At 42.7% G+C, this 13,115-nt stretch overlaps 1 protein-coding gene across 1 annotated transcript in view; it reads left to right on the top strand.

Moving 5' to 3' along the window:
• itga1 (integrin, alpha 1) overlaps window positions 1–13,115 on the top strand; it is a 45,741-nt gene that overhangs the window by 12,099 nt on the left and 20,527 nt on the right. The window contains exons 2-4 of the mRNA XM_070989752.1: window positions 5,858–5,978; window positions 9,301–9,410; window positions 12,027–12,115. Of these exons, the coding sequence (XP_070845853.1) occupies window positions 5,858–5,978; window positions 9,301–9,410; window positions 12,027–12,115 (320 nt within the window). The remainder of the gene's footprint in view (window positions 1–5,857; window positions 5,979–9,300; window positions 9,411–12,026; window positions 12,116–13,115) is intronic.

Here is a 13,115-nt window from a genome sequence, read left to right as displayed (position 1 = left end):
TGCAGATCAATGTGTGTTGGTCTTTTAAGTCTGGCTAAGAGCTTTCACTCGATTATTAAAAATACTGCGACTTTGTAAAACCAGAATTACAGTGTTACAGATGTAGTGTTTGTTTTTTCTAGACAATCTTCACTTCTTTCCTGTTCATTGGATTGTCATTTGCGACTTCATCAGCTTTCACTGACTTTGCAAAATAAACCTGCAGTGATGTTTGAAGAGTTGTCCTTTAGCAGGAATATGGTAGAATAGCAGTATTTTCTCTCACTGTTGGCCTCATCGAATGAGGCATAGCATGATTATTTTTGCATGTTGCTTATTGAATCTGGAGGAAGGTCAGTCTTTGACCCCTGGGTGTGTGTATTTTTAGTTCCCCCCTTAAGGTGTTTGATCTATCCCAGAAGCCCCCTCGTCCCAGCAGCTCCCTGTACGATAAAACTGTTGCGATCAGCAGATTTAATAGCATGTGTCCGTGTCTGCTGAAGGGTCATGGTTAGGGGAGTGTCAGCCACCCCTGCAGTACCCAGAGAGAATCTGGGGGATGAAAGCTTTGACAACTGTCGGGGGGGATGATGTCATGTGTGGAGTTTAGCTTGTAAGCTGCATGTTTTCTGCACCAGTGAAATAGCAGAGCTCCAGAGGATACATCTGGAAGTTTCAGAGAGTGGAATCTGACACCGTGGAGCCAGTGCGTTCAGTCAATGAATGAAAGGATGCTTGAAGAGAGGAGCAGAGAGATGCCGGGATGGGTGGTAGGAGAGACAAAGATGAATGGAGGGAAGAAATAGTAGAGAGATGGATGATGTTCCTGAGGGAGGGAGGGAGAATTAATGATTGGATGGAGGAGAGGAAGCAGTTGAATAGCAAACAGTGCTGAAGGAGATGATTTTCAGCCATTCTACCAGCGTGGCTGCTGGGATGACAGTATTGTTTTTTCCACCAGTTTGGCCCAGACTTAAATATCTCAGCAACCATTGGATGGATTGCCATGAAATTTTGAAAACACATTCATGATCCCCAGGATGAAACCTACTGACTCCGCTGATACCTTGACTTTCCCTTTGCACCACCAGCAGACCAAAGTTTTATTTCCGTTGGCACAAAGTTTAAACGGAAATTCATGGTGCAGAGAGATTGAGTCCCATCGAGTTTGAAATGTCTTGACAGCAATTGCATGGATTGCAATGAAAATCTGCTGCGTATTCTCCTCAGGATGAAGGATGTTTTGCATCTAAACAGCAAATCGCGTTTGTGAAACAGGCCCCAGCATGCTAACGTTGGCTTCAGACCCATAGACATGTCACTAATCATGCTGCTCTTATTTATCTATATCTTCCTCTGCCTACAGATATTAACCCTAACACTCGGTGGAATTTGCCCTCTTGTGTTCCCCTCTGCACTTGAAGACACAAACACACCTACATTCATGGCCTCTTGAGTCCACCTCACACCCACATGCTGCACATCTGCCAAGAAACAAGCAGCGACTGAGCAGACAGCCAGAGGAGAAATCCAAATCAGCAGAGCTCAAACGTGTCAGAAGTTCAGCGTGTGACCATCCATTCGTAGAGTGATTAGAGAGGAGCGTGTGGAGCGCAAAACGAGAAAAACAGGATGAAAAACAGACAGTCAGAGGAGCATTGTGGATATTAAGCAGGGCTGAGAGAGATGGGCAGTGGAGAAGAGAAGCTGATAAAGATAAAAGAACAAAGCAGGAAATCTGGAAATATTTCACTTTCATAAGGTCTTTCATGGCTCTAGGCTGCCCGTGGCCACGCCAGACTATGAAGCGCCTCTCCTTTGCCAGTCGTGTCTCTTGTTAAACACCAGCACATGGTGCATGAAGGTCCAGCTCCCACACAAAGCCCCTCTTTGGCTTTAGTCCTTTAAAGGGTCAGACACTAGGCCATCATAAAACCTTAATTCTTTCATTTTTTCCCCAAACTGATGCATCATTTACCAGTTTCTGAGCTACTACAGATGTTTGCTTACTTTAATTTGAGAACATCTGTTTCAGCTGTCTCTCTTGGATCGGCTTTACAGCTGACACGTGTTTCTTACTGCAGCTGATTAAGGTTGAGTTTCAGGGTTACCTAATGACTTTGTTGCCCCCAGGTGCTGATTTGTGTTGAGCTTTAAAGCTGATTATTGTTGGTTAGATATGTTACAGATGAGCAGGTGCCAGCCGGGTGTGTATTTTTACTGTGCGTGAGCGCGGCTTTGAAGCCTACAGGTGCTGACTTGGGGTCATTTTTATAGCTGGTTTGATGTCTCACAGGCCAACAGGTGCTGATCTGTGCAGCTTTCTTCCCTGGCTGTATCAGCCAAATTTGACTTTAGCTACTTGGTTTGATGTCTTGCAGAATTGTTAAATGCTGAAATTGAGTCGTTTTGGTTTTGATAACTGTATCCGAGAGGGCAGCAGGGTTTTATTGGGGGTTAGTGTGGCTGACAGACTGCCAGGATCGCTCAGGGCCACATGGAGCTTGACCATAAACAGGCTCATTGGTCGTTCCTTGTCGTCTTAAGGCTGTGATATTTAACCCAGATTACATTAGAAGTTTCTGCTGAGCAAAAAGGAGATTTTCTTGCGATAAAGAATGACTGTGTCCTATCTGTCAGTTCTTGTTTCTGTTGAAACAAGAGTCTGTGAGGTTGTGCTCATTCACAGCAGAGCTTTGATCATAAATGCAAACGTCAGCGTGCTAACACGCTCACAGGGACAATGCTGATGTTCAGCAGGTACGATGTTTAAGATGTTCACCACCTCAATGTAGCATGTCAGGATGTTGAGGTAATAACATTTTGTGAGCAACTAAGGCTGATGGGAATGGCCGGACGTGGTTAAAAGTGGACCTCGTAGTGGAGAAAAGTCAGAACTTTCTCACAGTTCATCCTGAGGGGAACGTGAACGTGTGTGTGAACCGAGTTTCACGGCAATCCATCCTATAGCTGTTGAGATATTTCACTAAAAGTCAAACATTGTCAGCCTGGTAAAGAAAAAGCCAGAGGATCACCAAAGTCGTCACGATTCATCCTCTGGGGGAACGTGAATGTCTGGAAGAAAATTTCATTTCACTCCATCCACTATTATTTAGAAATTGACAAATGAAAGACAGTCATGTCACTAACTTAGCTAAAAAAAACACCTCCTCCCTCGACTCTGCTCACCATGTGTAATAGAGCACAATACGAGCCCTCCAGACAGTGATGGACAGCTTTATATGCCAGTACCTCAGAGGCTCACGAGGCCATTTCCATCCACAAAGGGAGAAGTCTGCTTATTGGTTTTCCAGGGCAGATGTTCGCCCGCCTCACAAAAATAGCCAGTTACATAACTCACTGGTTTTGATTTGAGCACAGCAGAGCCAGGAGACACCAAACACAGCAAAATGAGATACTCAAAAGACATGTCCGTCAGTAGACAGAGGACGTCCCAGTGTAATTTACAGCTCCGGCCAGTGTGACTCTGAACTGTACTTGAGCTCAGTCTGTAATAAATGGAAAAGGCCTGGTTGGCCCCAAGCCATTTTAAATCAGCTAAATTAAAGCTGTGTGTGTGTGTGTGTGTGTGTGTGTGTGTGTGTGTGTGTGTGTGTGTGTACCTGGGTTTGAGGGGATGTCTATAATCAGTTTAATAGGAACAGGAAATGGAGCTTCTCTGAGAGATGGAGAGGGGTAACAGAGGGAGTACAGAAAGGGGCGAGGGAGGAACAGTTGGGATAATATTTCTTGGCTGGGATTCCAGTGTATGACTCTGCAGGTCTGGCTCTCTCTCTCTGCTTCTATGTCTATCTCTCTTTACCAGAGGAGAGTGTAGAAGGCGTAATCTTATCTGAAATCTATGTGATTAACATCTAAACGTGGATGATGACTGGCAGCAGTATGTTTTTATAGGTCCCCTGTTTATGAGAGAGCAGTGAGAGGGGATATTAACAGTCCTAATTACACGGAGGCCGGATTCATGAATCATTGGGTTGTAGTCTATGTACATGCACTGATCCCTGTTTGTGTTTCTCCCCCTTTTTCTTCATCCAAGCATGTCCTGTTAACATGCACGAGACCACACCTCACATTCAAAACTTCATGGCGTTGTGTCTCGTCTGATAGTGTGCGCTCTGAATAGCACCATCTTTATATTATAGACTTTTTTTGGTGTTCAGTTAATCCGTTAATGACCTGATACACTAGAAGGATATTATGGATCGATTAATCTCGTATTGTTTTGAAAAACTTTAATATTTGGTCAATGTTTGATAATATTTTTCTTTTACATAAACCTGTAGATAATAAGCAAGAGCAAGAGTCGACAGCCAGGCTAGCAGCTCTGTAAGCCTGAGCTAAAATGCTAATGTCTGCATGCTAACATGCTAATAATGGCAGTGCTAACAAGCTGACATTTGACTCTTTAATTACGCCACCTTATTGCACCCTTTTCTTCTGTAATGGCTTCATGACACCAGACTGTAGAATAGGCGCCTCCAGCTGTTTATCTCAATGCACCCAAACTCCTAATATTTGCATCAATGGAAACTCACACATGCTAGCACGCTGATGTTGGTCAGGTAATGCTGACTATGTTCACCATCTTAGTCAAGTGTGTTAGTTTGCTTGCATGTTCACATTAGCTGTCAACACAAAGCTGAGGCTGATAGGAATGCTGTTTTGTAGTAAGTATTGGACAAATTCACAGATGGTAGATGGAAAGTCAGAGGACGAACAAAGTTATTGCTAGTCATCCTGAGGGGAGCTTGAATGTGTGTATCAAATTTCATGGCAATACATCCAATAATGGTGGTGTTAGAGAAAACCAAACTCGTTACGATTAATTATCTGGGGACCACGACAGTCTGGACAGAACTTCATAGCAGTCAATCCAATATGTGCTGACATATTTCAGACCGAAGCTTCATCACTTAAGCTCCATCGCTAGTGTGGCCAAAACAATCTGTAATTGCTGTGGGAAAACAATCCAGACTCCATGTGGTAGCTCTCTATTTTGTTTGGGTCGGACACATTAACTACAAAACATCATCATCAAAGAACAAATAGCTGCTTTTTATTTGTTTGTCCGTGTATGTGGTCTCCGTCTGCATGTTCTTTTTTTAGTCCCGCTGTTCCTCCCTTCCCTCGCAAGTCCGGGAATTGAATAAATTAAACTGGAGGAATTCCCTGCCTCAGTACACATAAAGCGTGTCATTGTAGTGCCGGCACAATGAGACACGGATGGCTTTATATCGAGCCTCTGTGATATATACTCAGCTCAGTGACAGACGGACGCAGACTGTGCACAGTGCAGAGAAGAAGCCATTGTCCTGCAGGTCAGACTGGACTCTGACCAAAGTGCTTCACGTTGATGTCTGAAATTCCTCCAGACCCCTCCAAAACGACTCTGTGTGTGTGTGTGTGTGTGTGTGTGTGTGTGTGTGTGTGTGTGTGTGTGTGTGTGTGTGTGTGTGTGTGTGAGATATGGTTCACACACTTGATCCCTCATCTTGTTTTTTATATATGGAGACATATCTATTGTGGCTAAATAAGCAAAATGTCTCTTATTTATAAAGTTAATCCACGGTGGATGTGTTTATTTTTCATTTCCGGGTTGCATCTTGAATATTTCCTAAATAGTAATTCAGAGTGTTTTTTTTTTCTGGCCTTCTGCTTATTGACGTGGATTTCTCACATGAGAATATTAATACAGGAGGCTCTTATTTCAGGATTGGATTATTTATGAATCATCTGATTATTTAGTGTACGCTTACAGCAGTGCAGTTGATGATGCAAGTCTCAATAAGCTTAATCTGTTTGGTAAACATCAGTCTGTGGCACTCTGTCTGATTGCTTCTCTCCTCTGTTCCTGCAGCGCTGCTGGCGTGTGCATTGTCCTTCAACGTGGACCAGAAAAATGGTTTGTCGTTCAGCGGGCCTCTGGAGGACATGTTTGGCTACACTGTGCAGCAGTTTGAGAACAGCGAGGGAAAATGGTGAGCGTCTAAACATTCATCTTCTTTCACCGCTGTGCAATTTCCTCCTCGTCTCACAGATGGTGATTGAAACCTGCGCCGTGCGAGGACAGTTTAACATGATGTCTGGTTTGATTCTAAAAAAAAAAGAAGATGTGAAAGTGGCAGCATGAGTCAAACTGAAGGCTCTTATCTTATTCATCTTATCAAAAGCTCCGTCGTTACTTTGTCACTCAAGTGTCGTCTCTCATGCACAAAGATGAAAAGAGTTTAATAAACCGCAAACATGACGAACCAGCCAGTCTTAAGTTGTTGATGCGATTCTTCTCACACTGAGTCACTCGACAAGAAGATGATTTACACTCGCAGCGTGACGGAGGTTAAAAAAAGATGTGTAAGAGCAGCACTTCCTCTGTTAGTTCTCCCCGCGACAACAGCGCGGATGAAACCATGAACTTAATCAATAACAGTTGAACAGTTGAAAATGTCGTATCGGCGAAATGCGACTAAGTGCCACAGAGACAGACATATCCAATCGTTTCTTTGATGTTTGACTGGAACTCTTTTAATCGCATCATCTCATTGCACTTCTTCTCTGATGATTTAATGACACCCGATTGGAGAATGAATGCCACCAGCTGCTTATCTCGATGCACCCATCTCCTAATAATTGCATTAGGGTAGTAGATGGCAGCTCGCACACGCTAACATGCTAATAATGGCAATGCTAACATGTTGGTGTTGTGTCGACTGTGCTCATCATCTTAGTGTTGCTAATAATTTCAAACACGTTCACGCCCAAGAGGTTTCTACGTAAGAGGAATTTTACTACACCAAGAGCAGAATTCAGTTCAGTTTAATTCAAATCTATAACAGAAAACCCAAACTCACCTGTAAAAGGAAGTGAAGGAGAACACACCAGCTGCTGCTGTAATGAGGATCTTTGATTTTACTACTCTGGCTGTTAATCGTAAACTGCCCACCAGAGTGTCCATGTACCGGCCTGTAAATACACTGAAACCAAGCGTCCGTGGCTCCTCGCTAAACCTTTCTGGGAGCACTTTTTAAAACCTTGTTAAACGCCATCAGAGTGTGGTTAATGGCTCTGTGTCCCTCGCTCTTTTCTCTACATCTGTCCTTCACTTACTCCACTCTTCATTTCCCAGTTTCTCCAACCTGTTGCAACACGATGGCTGATTCTTTCCCACATATCTGTACCTGGTGCTGTTCTGCACTATGGTCTTATCAAGCTCATGTGAGATCAGTTACAGTAATCCACTCACTGCTAATCACTGGAGCCAGCTGTGGCTGAACCTCCAAACTGCTCTGTGAAACCACACAGGCTCGGTTCGATCTCCAGATAGCGCTATTTTGTTCCAGCTCGGAGAAAACACCCAAAAAGGTCTGAGTGATAAGAGCCTTGCTGAAGAAGTTTGGGAACAGCATGGGCGAAGCAGGCAGAGAGCTGTGGGAGGAGGTGAAAGAAAGATGATAAAGATATAAAACAGAGTGATGGAGAAAGTTCCAAGGAAGTGAGAAGGGGGGCCAGTAAAACTGGAGATGACATGTAGCCCTCAGTGCGACCATGTGGGAGAATATTATGGAGGAAAATCATGGCGATCATGAGGTGATTTAATACCAAGGTTGCCACAACTGGGAGGTGACTGATTAATCACAGATGTCTCCTCCAGACCTCCACCCTTTAGCTCTTCAGTGCACCTCAGCGCTGTTGAGAGGTGGATCAACTGCTCAGAGGAAATGTGTTACATGTGGCAGAGACAGTTTAGCCTTCCACCCCAGCCTCTGCTAACTGTGCCTCTCACCGTTAAGGTCCGTCTCTTCTCTCAAGACTGCTGGCACAGATATTGGAAAGATGTCATTTTGACGGCTGCACAAAATCCACAAATAAATAAGCGATTGCGTGTTTACGTAGAGAAAATATGAGGAATCCAGAGAAATTTGCTCGTATCAAACAAAAAGAAAAGACTTCTTGAAAGTAACGTAAAAATTAGCCTTCCAGAAACATGTTCTGACCTTGAGTAATTTGACATTTTGCAGAGGCTTATACGAGAATAGATGAGAAGAACGATACCATGCATGATATCGATCTTCTCAACTAAAGGAACACAAGACCTTCAAAGTCCAAGATCAAGTCTGTTTCTTGAAATGAGCAAAGCTGTTCAGCTTTCTGATAATAGACGTCTGGGATCCAATAGTTTGACAGCCAGGCTGTCTGCTTTTTAGACACAGGTACAGATAGATTGAATATCAAATAGACCAAAGCTCTAAAAAAAATAATCTGGACTGTCTGTACACACTTTCACATCAATCCGTCAAATATCTGTTGAGATATTTCACTCTGAAACAAGACGTTGGACCGGCACTAAGAATCCATTTACCATTTACCGTGAAACAAGTTTAATAACCTGATTTTGAGGAAGAAAATTAGATTTAAATGAGACATTATGACTCTCTTGAACTGATCTTTTTGCAGTGATGAAAGATAACATGCTGGCGCAGCTGAGAAACCACACACACACACACACACACACACACACACACACACACAGTCATGATGAAAAATATCATCTTTAACAATCTGTTGTCATTTATTTAATCAGATGAATTAGAAGAATAAGACGCTGTCTTTCACCCTCTTGAGTATTTTCCGTAAATAAATCAATAATGTTGTGGCGTTTCTCACCAGCAGCACAGAGTGCGTTGTTGTTCCTGTCCATGTCTCGTCTCAGATGACCAGGGCCCATTAGAGTTCAGGAATGTTAATAAGCCTGAGTGTTTGGAGGAAGGCAGATGACCGACTCTTTTTAGCATCAGTTTACTGATGGAGTGTTATGAAACTCACACAAGGACATGGATGTAACGCAGGCTGGCATGCAGGCATGTGCATAATCAACATACTTTCCAGTGTAGCCCAAAAACACACACACACACACACACACACACACACACACACACACACACACACACACACACTGTAAAATGCACAGTGCTACTGTTCAACTCTGCAAACATCTGCAACATATCATGCATCTGCACGTTAAAATAAAGTGATAAGTGTGTTTTTGTTATATAATGATATGACAGCCACAGATTCATAAGCCAATTACAATAAGCCGTAACAGCTTCATCGGCCAATTTCATTTAATTGTGAAAGTATAATTAAGGCAAACCTAAATTGTTGTGAAATGAAATAAAACACTTCCAACCTGCCAGTGTTTAATTTCTGCAATAACATTTGAATTGTGCTCATTATCACAGTTGTAAAACTGTGTGGTTGTTGGCACGAGCGCCAGCCAATCACAAGTGTTCTTTATTTATTCAGGGTTCTGATTGGATCGCCGCTGTCGGGCCAACCAGCTAAACGGACAGGAGACGTCTACAAGTGTCCTGTGGGGAAGGGGGACAACACATGTGTCAAACTGGAGCTGCCTAGTAAGAATGCTGCGTGTGTGTGTGCACTGAAGTCTGTGTATATGAAGAGCTCAAGTGATGAGTCAATTGATCGATTAATTGATCGGCAGCTATTGAACTCAATTAATCCTTTTCATCATTTTTCAATACTGGGTCCAGGCTCACTTATGAGGGTTTGCTGCTTTTCTTAGTTTCATGTATTGTAGGTCAAAGATGTTTTGGTTTTGGACTGTTTATTGGACAGAACACGACATTCAGTGATCCCATGTTGGACTGTGGGAAAGTTTGACGGCCATTTTTCAAAAACTAAACAAATCGAGAAAGTAATCAGTCCTAAAATGCACTACGTTGTGGCAGATTTTTGTGTAATGTGTGTTTAAATCTACTGTGTATCTGACTGGTCTCGTGGGGAGGAAGTGGGGCCCATCAGAACAGGAAGACGGTAAATAAACAAGGTTGTAATGTTTCATCCGTCCAATTATATCTCAATTAAACAGACAAACACAACGTAGCTCCTGGTCAGCAGTCTGCAAAGCTTCTGTTAGTGTTTGACTGTTTGTCCACACCGGGGGACTGAGAGCTAGTGTGTTTGGCAGGTCTGCGCACCACCTCTCAGCACACCTCACAATTATCAAGTAACCTGTGTTACAGCTCTCCCGTTTTTGGGAAATTACTGGCTTTAAGTGCTGATCATGCTCTCAGGACTGGAAATGATACTCCACCGCTAACCAGTGGAGAGTGCTGTGTTTGTTTTATCCGGGATGATTTAGACAAACAAAAGGCTGAAATCTCACAAACTCAAGCTTAGTCTGGAAAACATCCACTGGGGATCGATTGAGCCTGGCAGCCAGAGCCAGACCACTCAGCAAACAACAGGGAGTGGTTTACATTCAGACAACAACAACAGCGCTGCAGCTGAAACTGCACGATGCTTCATTGAGGTAAAAAGATCTAAGTCTAAGTCTGATCCCTGCAGAGTCATTTCGGTCACCGCTCCCTGACGACGCCCTTGTCTCACATTGCCAGACCTGTCTCCATACCAGGTTTAGACTATTGCAGCGCAGGAGAGAGATCTGCCAAACCATAATGAGCAAAGTTACATTTGTGCGGTTTTATGCTGTAATTTTTAATCCCGTTTACGTCCGACCAATAAAACTGAAAGGTGGTTATGCCAAGACTATTACGTGTGATGAAATACAGATTCAGACTGCACTCTTGCAAGCTGAGGAACTACTTAGCAATGGTGGACGTCTTAAAGGGTTAGTTTGGATTTTTTTAAAGTGGGGTTAATGAGGTATTGCTGCAGAAAAATGTGTTTTAGCCACCTAAAAAAAAGGCCCTTATGTTAACTAAAGCTGTTATATCCATTGATGCTGCATCTATGCTCCTGAAGACAAAGGGGTTGCTCATCTAGCGCCGCCTCGATTGGTTAGTCTGTGTTATTGTGTGACTTTGGACTCCTGTGTTTCTGTGTGCGAGGTAAAATTACTGTTTTTGTCAAAGGAGTCTGGTGGCTTTGAAGAGAGCGATGTAACGGCTTCAGTTAAAGCGTTGAATATGCATCTCCAATCTTCAATAGCTTTATACATTTAGTGTGTAAACCTCACTGTAAAAGAAAAACATCACAGTTTATAGCCACTGCCTGGTGAATTACTGGTTATAGTGGTTACTCTTTCAAGACGTCATTCCAGACCAAGCGGGGCTGTGTGATCAAATTTGTTCTGATAGTTATCTGGAGTTCACAGTTCACTGGAGACAAAGCAAGTATTCTTCTCTGCAGCTCCACAAAGCCGCTTTCAGTCCCACGTGGACGAATCATGAGGTGCCGGATCTTGGTCCATGCCACTCATTTGATCAGATATTAAAGAAATAAGGAGCTGTTACATTACAAACCAGTTTATTTTTACATCGTAGTTTCCTGTGGTGCTTGAGCTGTAGAATAAAATGTGCTAGAGTGATGAAAAGATCTTTGAATGATGTGCTCCAGTAAGCTTGAAGACAGGAAACAGAGTGAGGATATAAGGAGAAAGCATGAATCTGTATTCACACAGAGATGAAGAATGGGACTAAACTTCAGTCATTAAAGGTCATCACGTCACACTAATGACAAACAGTCCTGTTGCACATGCCAAAGTCATAACTGGCTGCAAATGAGAATCAGAAAAGGCTGAATATCAAAATTCCCTCTTGGGAATTGGTAAAGAGCTACATCCAAAATTGAAATGGCATGTGAATGGCTTTGTGAGAATATCCCTTGGAAAGAAAAGTAAAGCGTTCCCAAGATGAAGCAATGGTTTGTCATAACGTGCTAATTTTAGCCACATGTTGTGATTGCTAAATGATTGGAGTCCTCTGTTTCTTCCTCGCTGCATCCAGGATGTTATCAAGAACACATTTTGTTTTCTGATCTTCATCCTTTATTATTTCCCATAAGCTGCACTGAGAGACACTACGGTAAAGTAATGAAACATCCTATATTTAACCACATGTCTTCTTGGGGTAGACGGAAGTAAAGAAGGAGGGTGAGCGGCTCTCTTCCTATGGGAAAATACGGACCAGGAATTTGTCCAGCTGTTCTTCCTCCCTGTTGTGCTCTCTTTTTGTCTCACACTGTTTATTCATCCATATTTTTCTTAGAGAACACAACAGTTCCCAACTTACTTGAAGTCAAGGAGAACATGACCATGGGAACCACACTGGTGACCAATCCCAACGGAGGATTTCTGGTAAGGGGGACGTTGCGCTTTGTGATATATAAAAGTGCTCTATAGTAAATTCTCCATACCATACACAAAAGGAGGACTGAACTTTGCATTTTTGGCAGCAAGTGTGTGTTCACGAAACCTTTGACTCCATGGAAACAGTGGGCTTGACCCTCCATGTTTCCCAGCGAGGCTTCATGTCCTGGGAATGTAACAGGATACTGTGAATCAACTGTTTAAATGCAGAAATGTATGAGCGTGTAGGAGGTGGCAACGCCCATTAGGTTTTATGGTTATTAACTCCTGTCAAATTTTTATTTGTTCATGATTCTGACATTAACAGGGTGTGAAAATTATAGAAACAATGGACTTCAGGTCAATAAATGTATTCATATTAATGCAACGTGTCATTTGGTGCGAGAAAATATAGTGTTGACTGTGTGGGCAGATCCTGTGCAGCTGTAAGTGAAGCTCTAAGAGCCTAAAGTGGTTAAGTGTTAACCTAACTCTTAAACACTATACCCGTGTTTTTATGCTGTAATTCAACACCCATCAGAGTTGATCTAAAACATTGGACAATTTGAAGAGGAAAAGAGCTGTATGTGTTACACAATCTGAACTCTTTCTAAAGACGTTCCCATCAGCCTCACTTAATGGCTCTAATAGCTAATCAGCTAATGATAGCATGCTAATATTTGCTAATTACCAATAATAAGATGGTGAACACAGTGAACACATTGAACATGGTAAATGCCAAACATCAGCATGTTAGCTTCATCATAATGAGCATGTTAGCATGCTGACTTTAGCATTTAGCTGAAATCACTGCTGTGTCAAAGACAGTTAGCTTGGCTGCACAGCCGCACAGAGCTGCTGTTAGCATAGCTTTAACTCTCAGTCTTGTTCTTGCACAGCTCCAGTATCCCTGCTGGTGTAAAGAAAGCTCTGAGGTTGTGAAGGGAAATCTAAGGAAATGGGGCTGAAGAATAAATAGAAGTTATTCAATTTTCCAGTTATTGTCGCT

This window comes from Chaetodon trifascialis, chromosome 20, assembly GCF_039877785.1.
Source record: "Chaetodon trifascialis isolate fChaTrf1 chromosome 20, fChaTrf1.hap1, whole genome shotgun sequence".
Lineage (NCBI taxonomy): Eukaryota > Metazoa > Chordata > Actinopteri > Chaetodontiformes > Chaetodontidae > Chaetodon > Chaetodon trifascialis.
The sequence above is the reverse complement of the archived record's forward strand: the minus strand, read 5'-3'. Positions and strand labels throughout refer to the sequence as shown.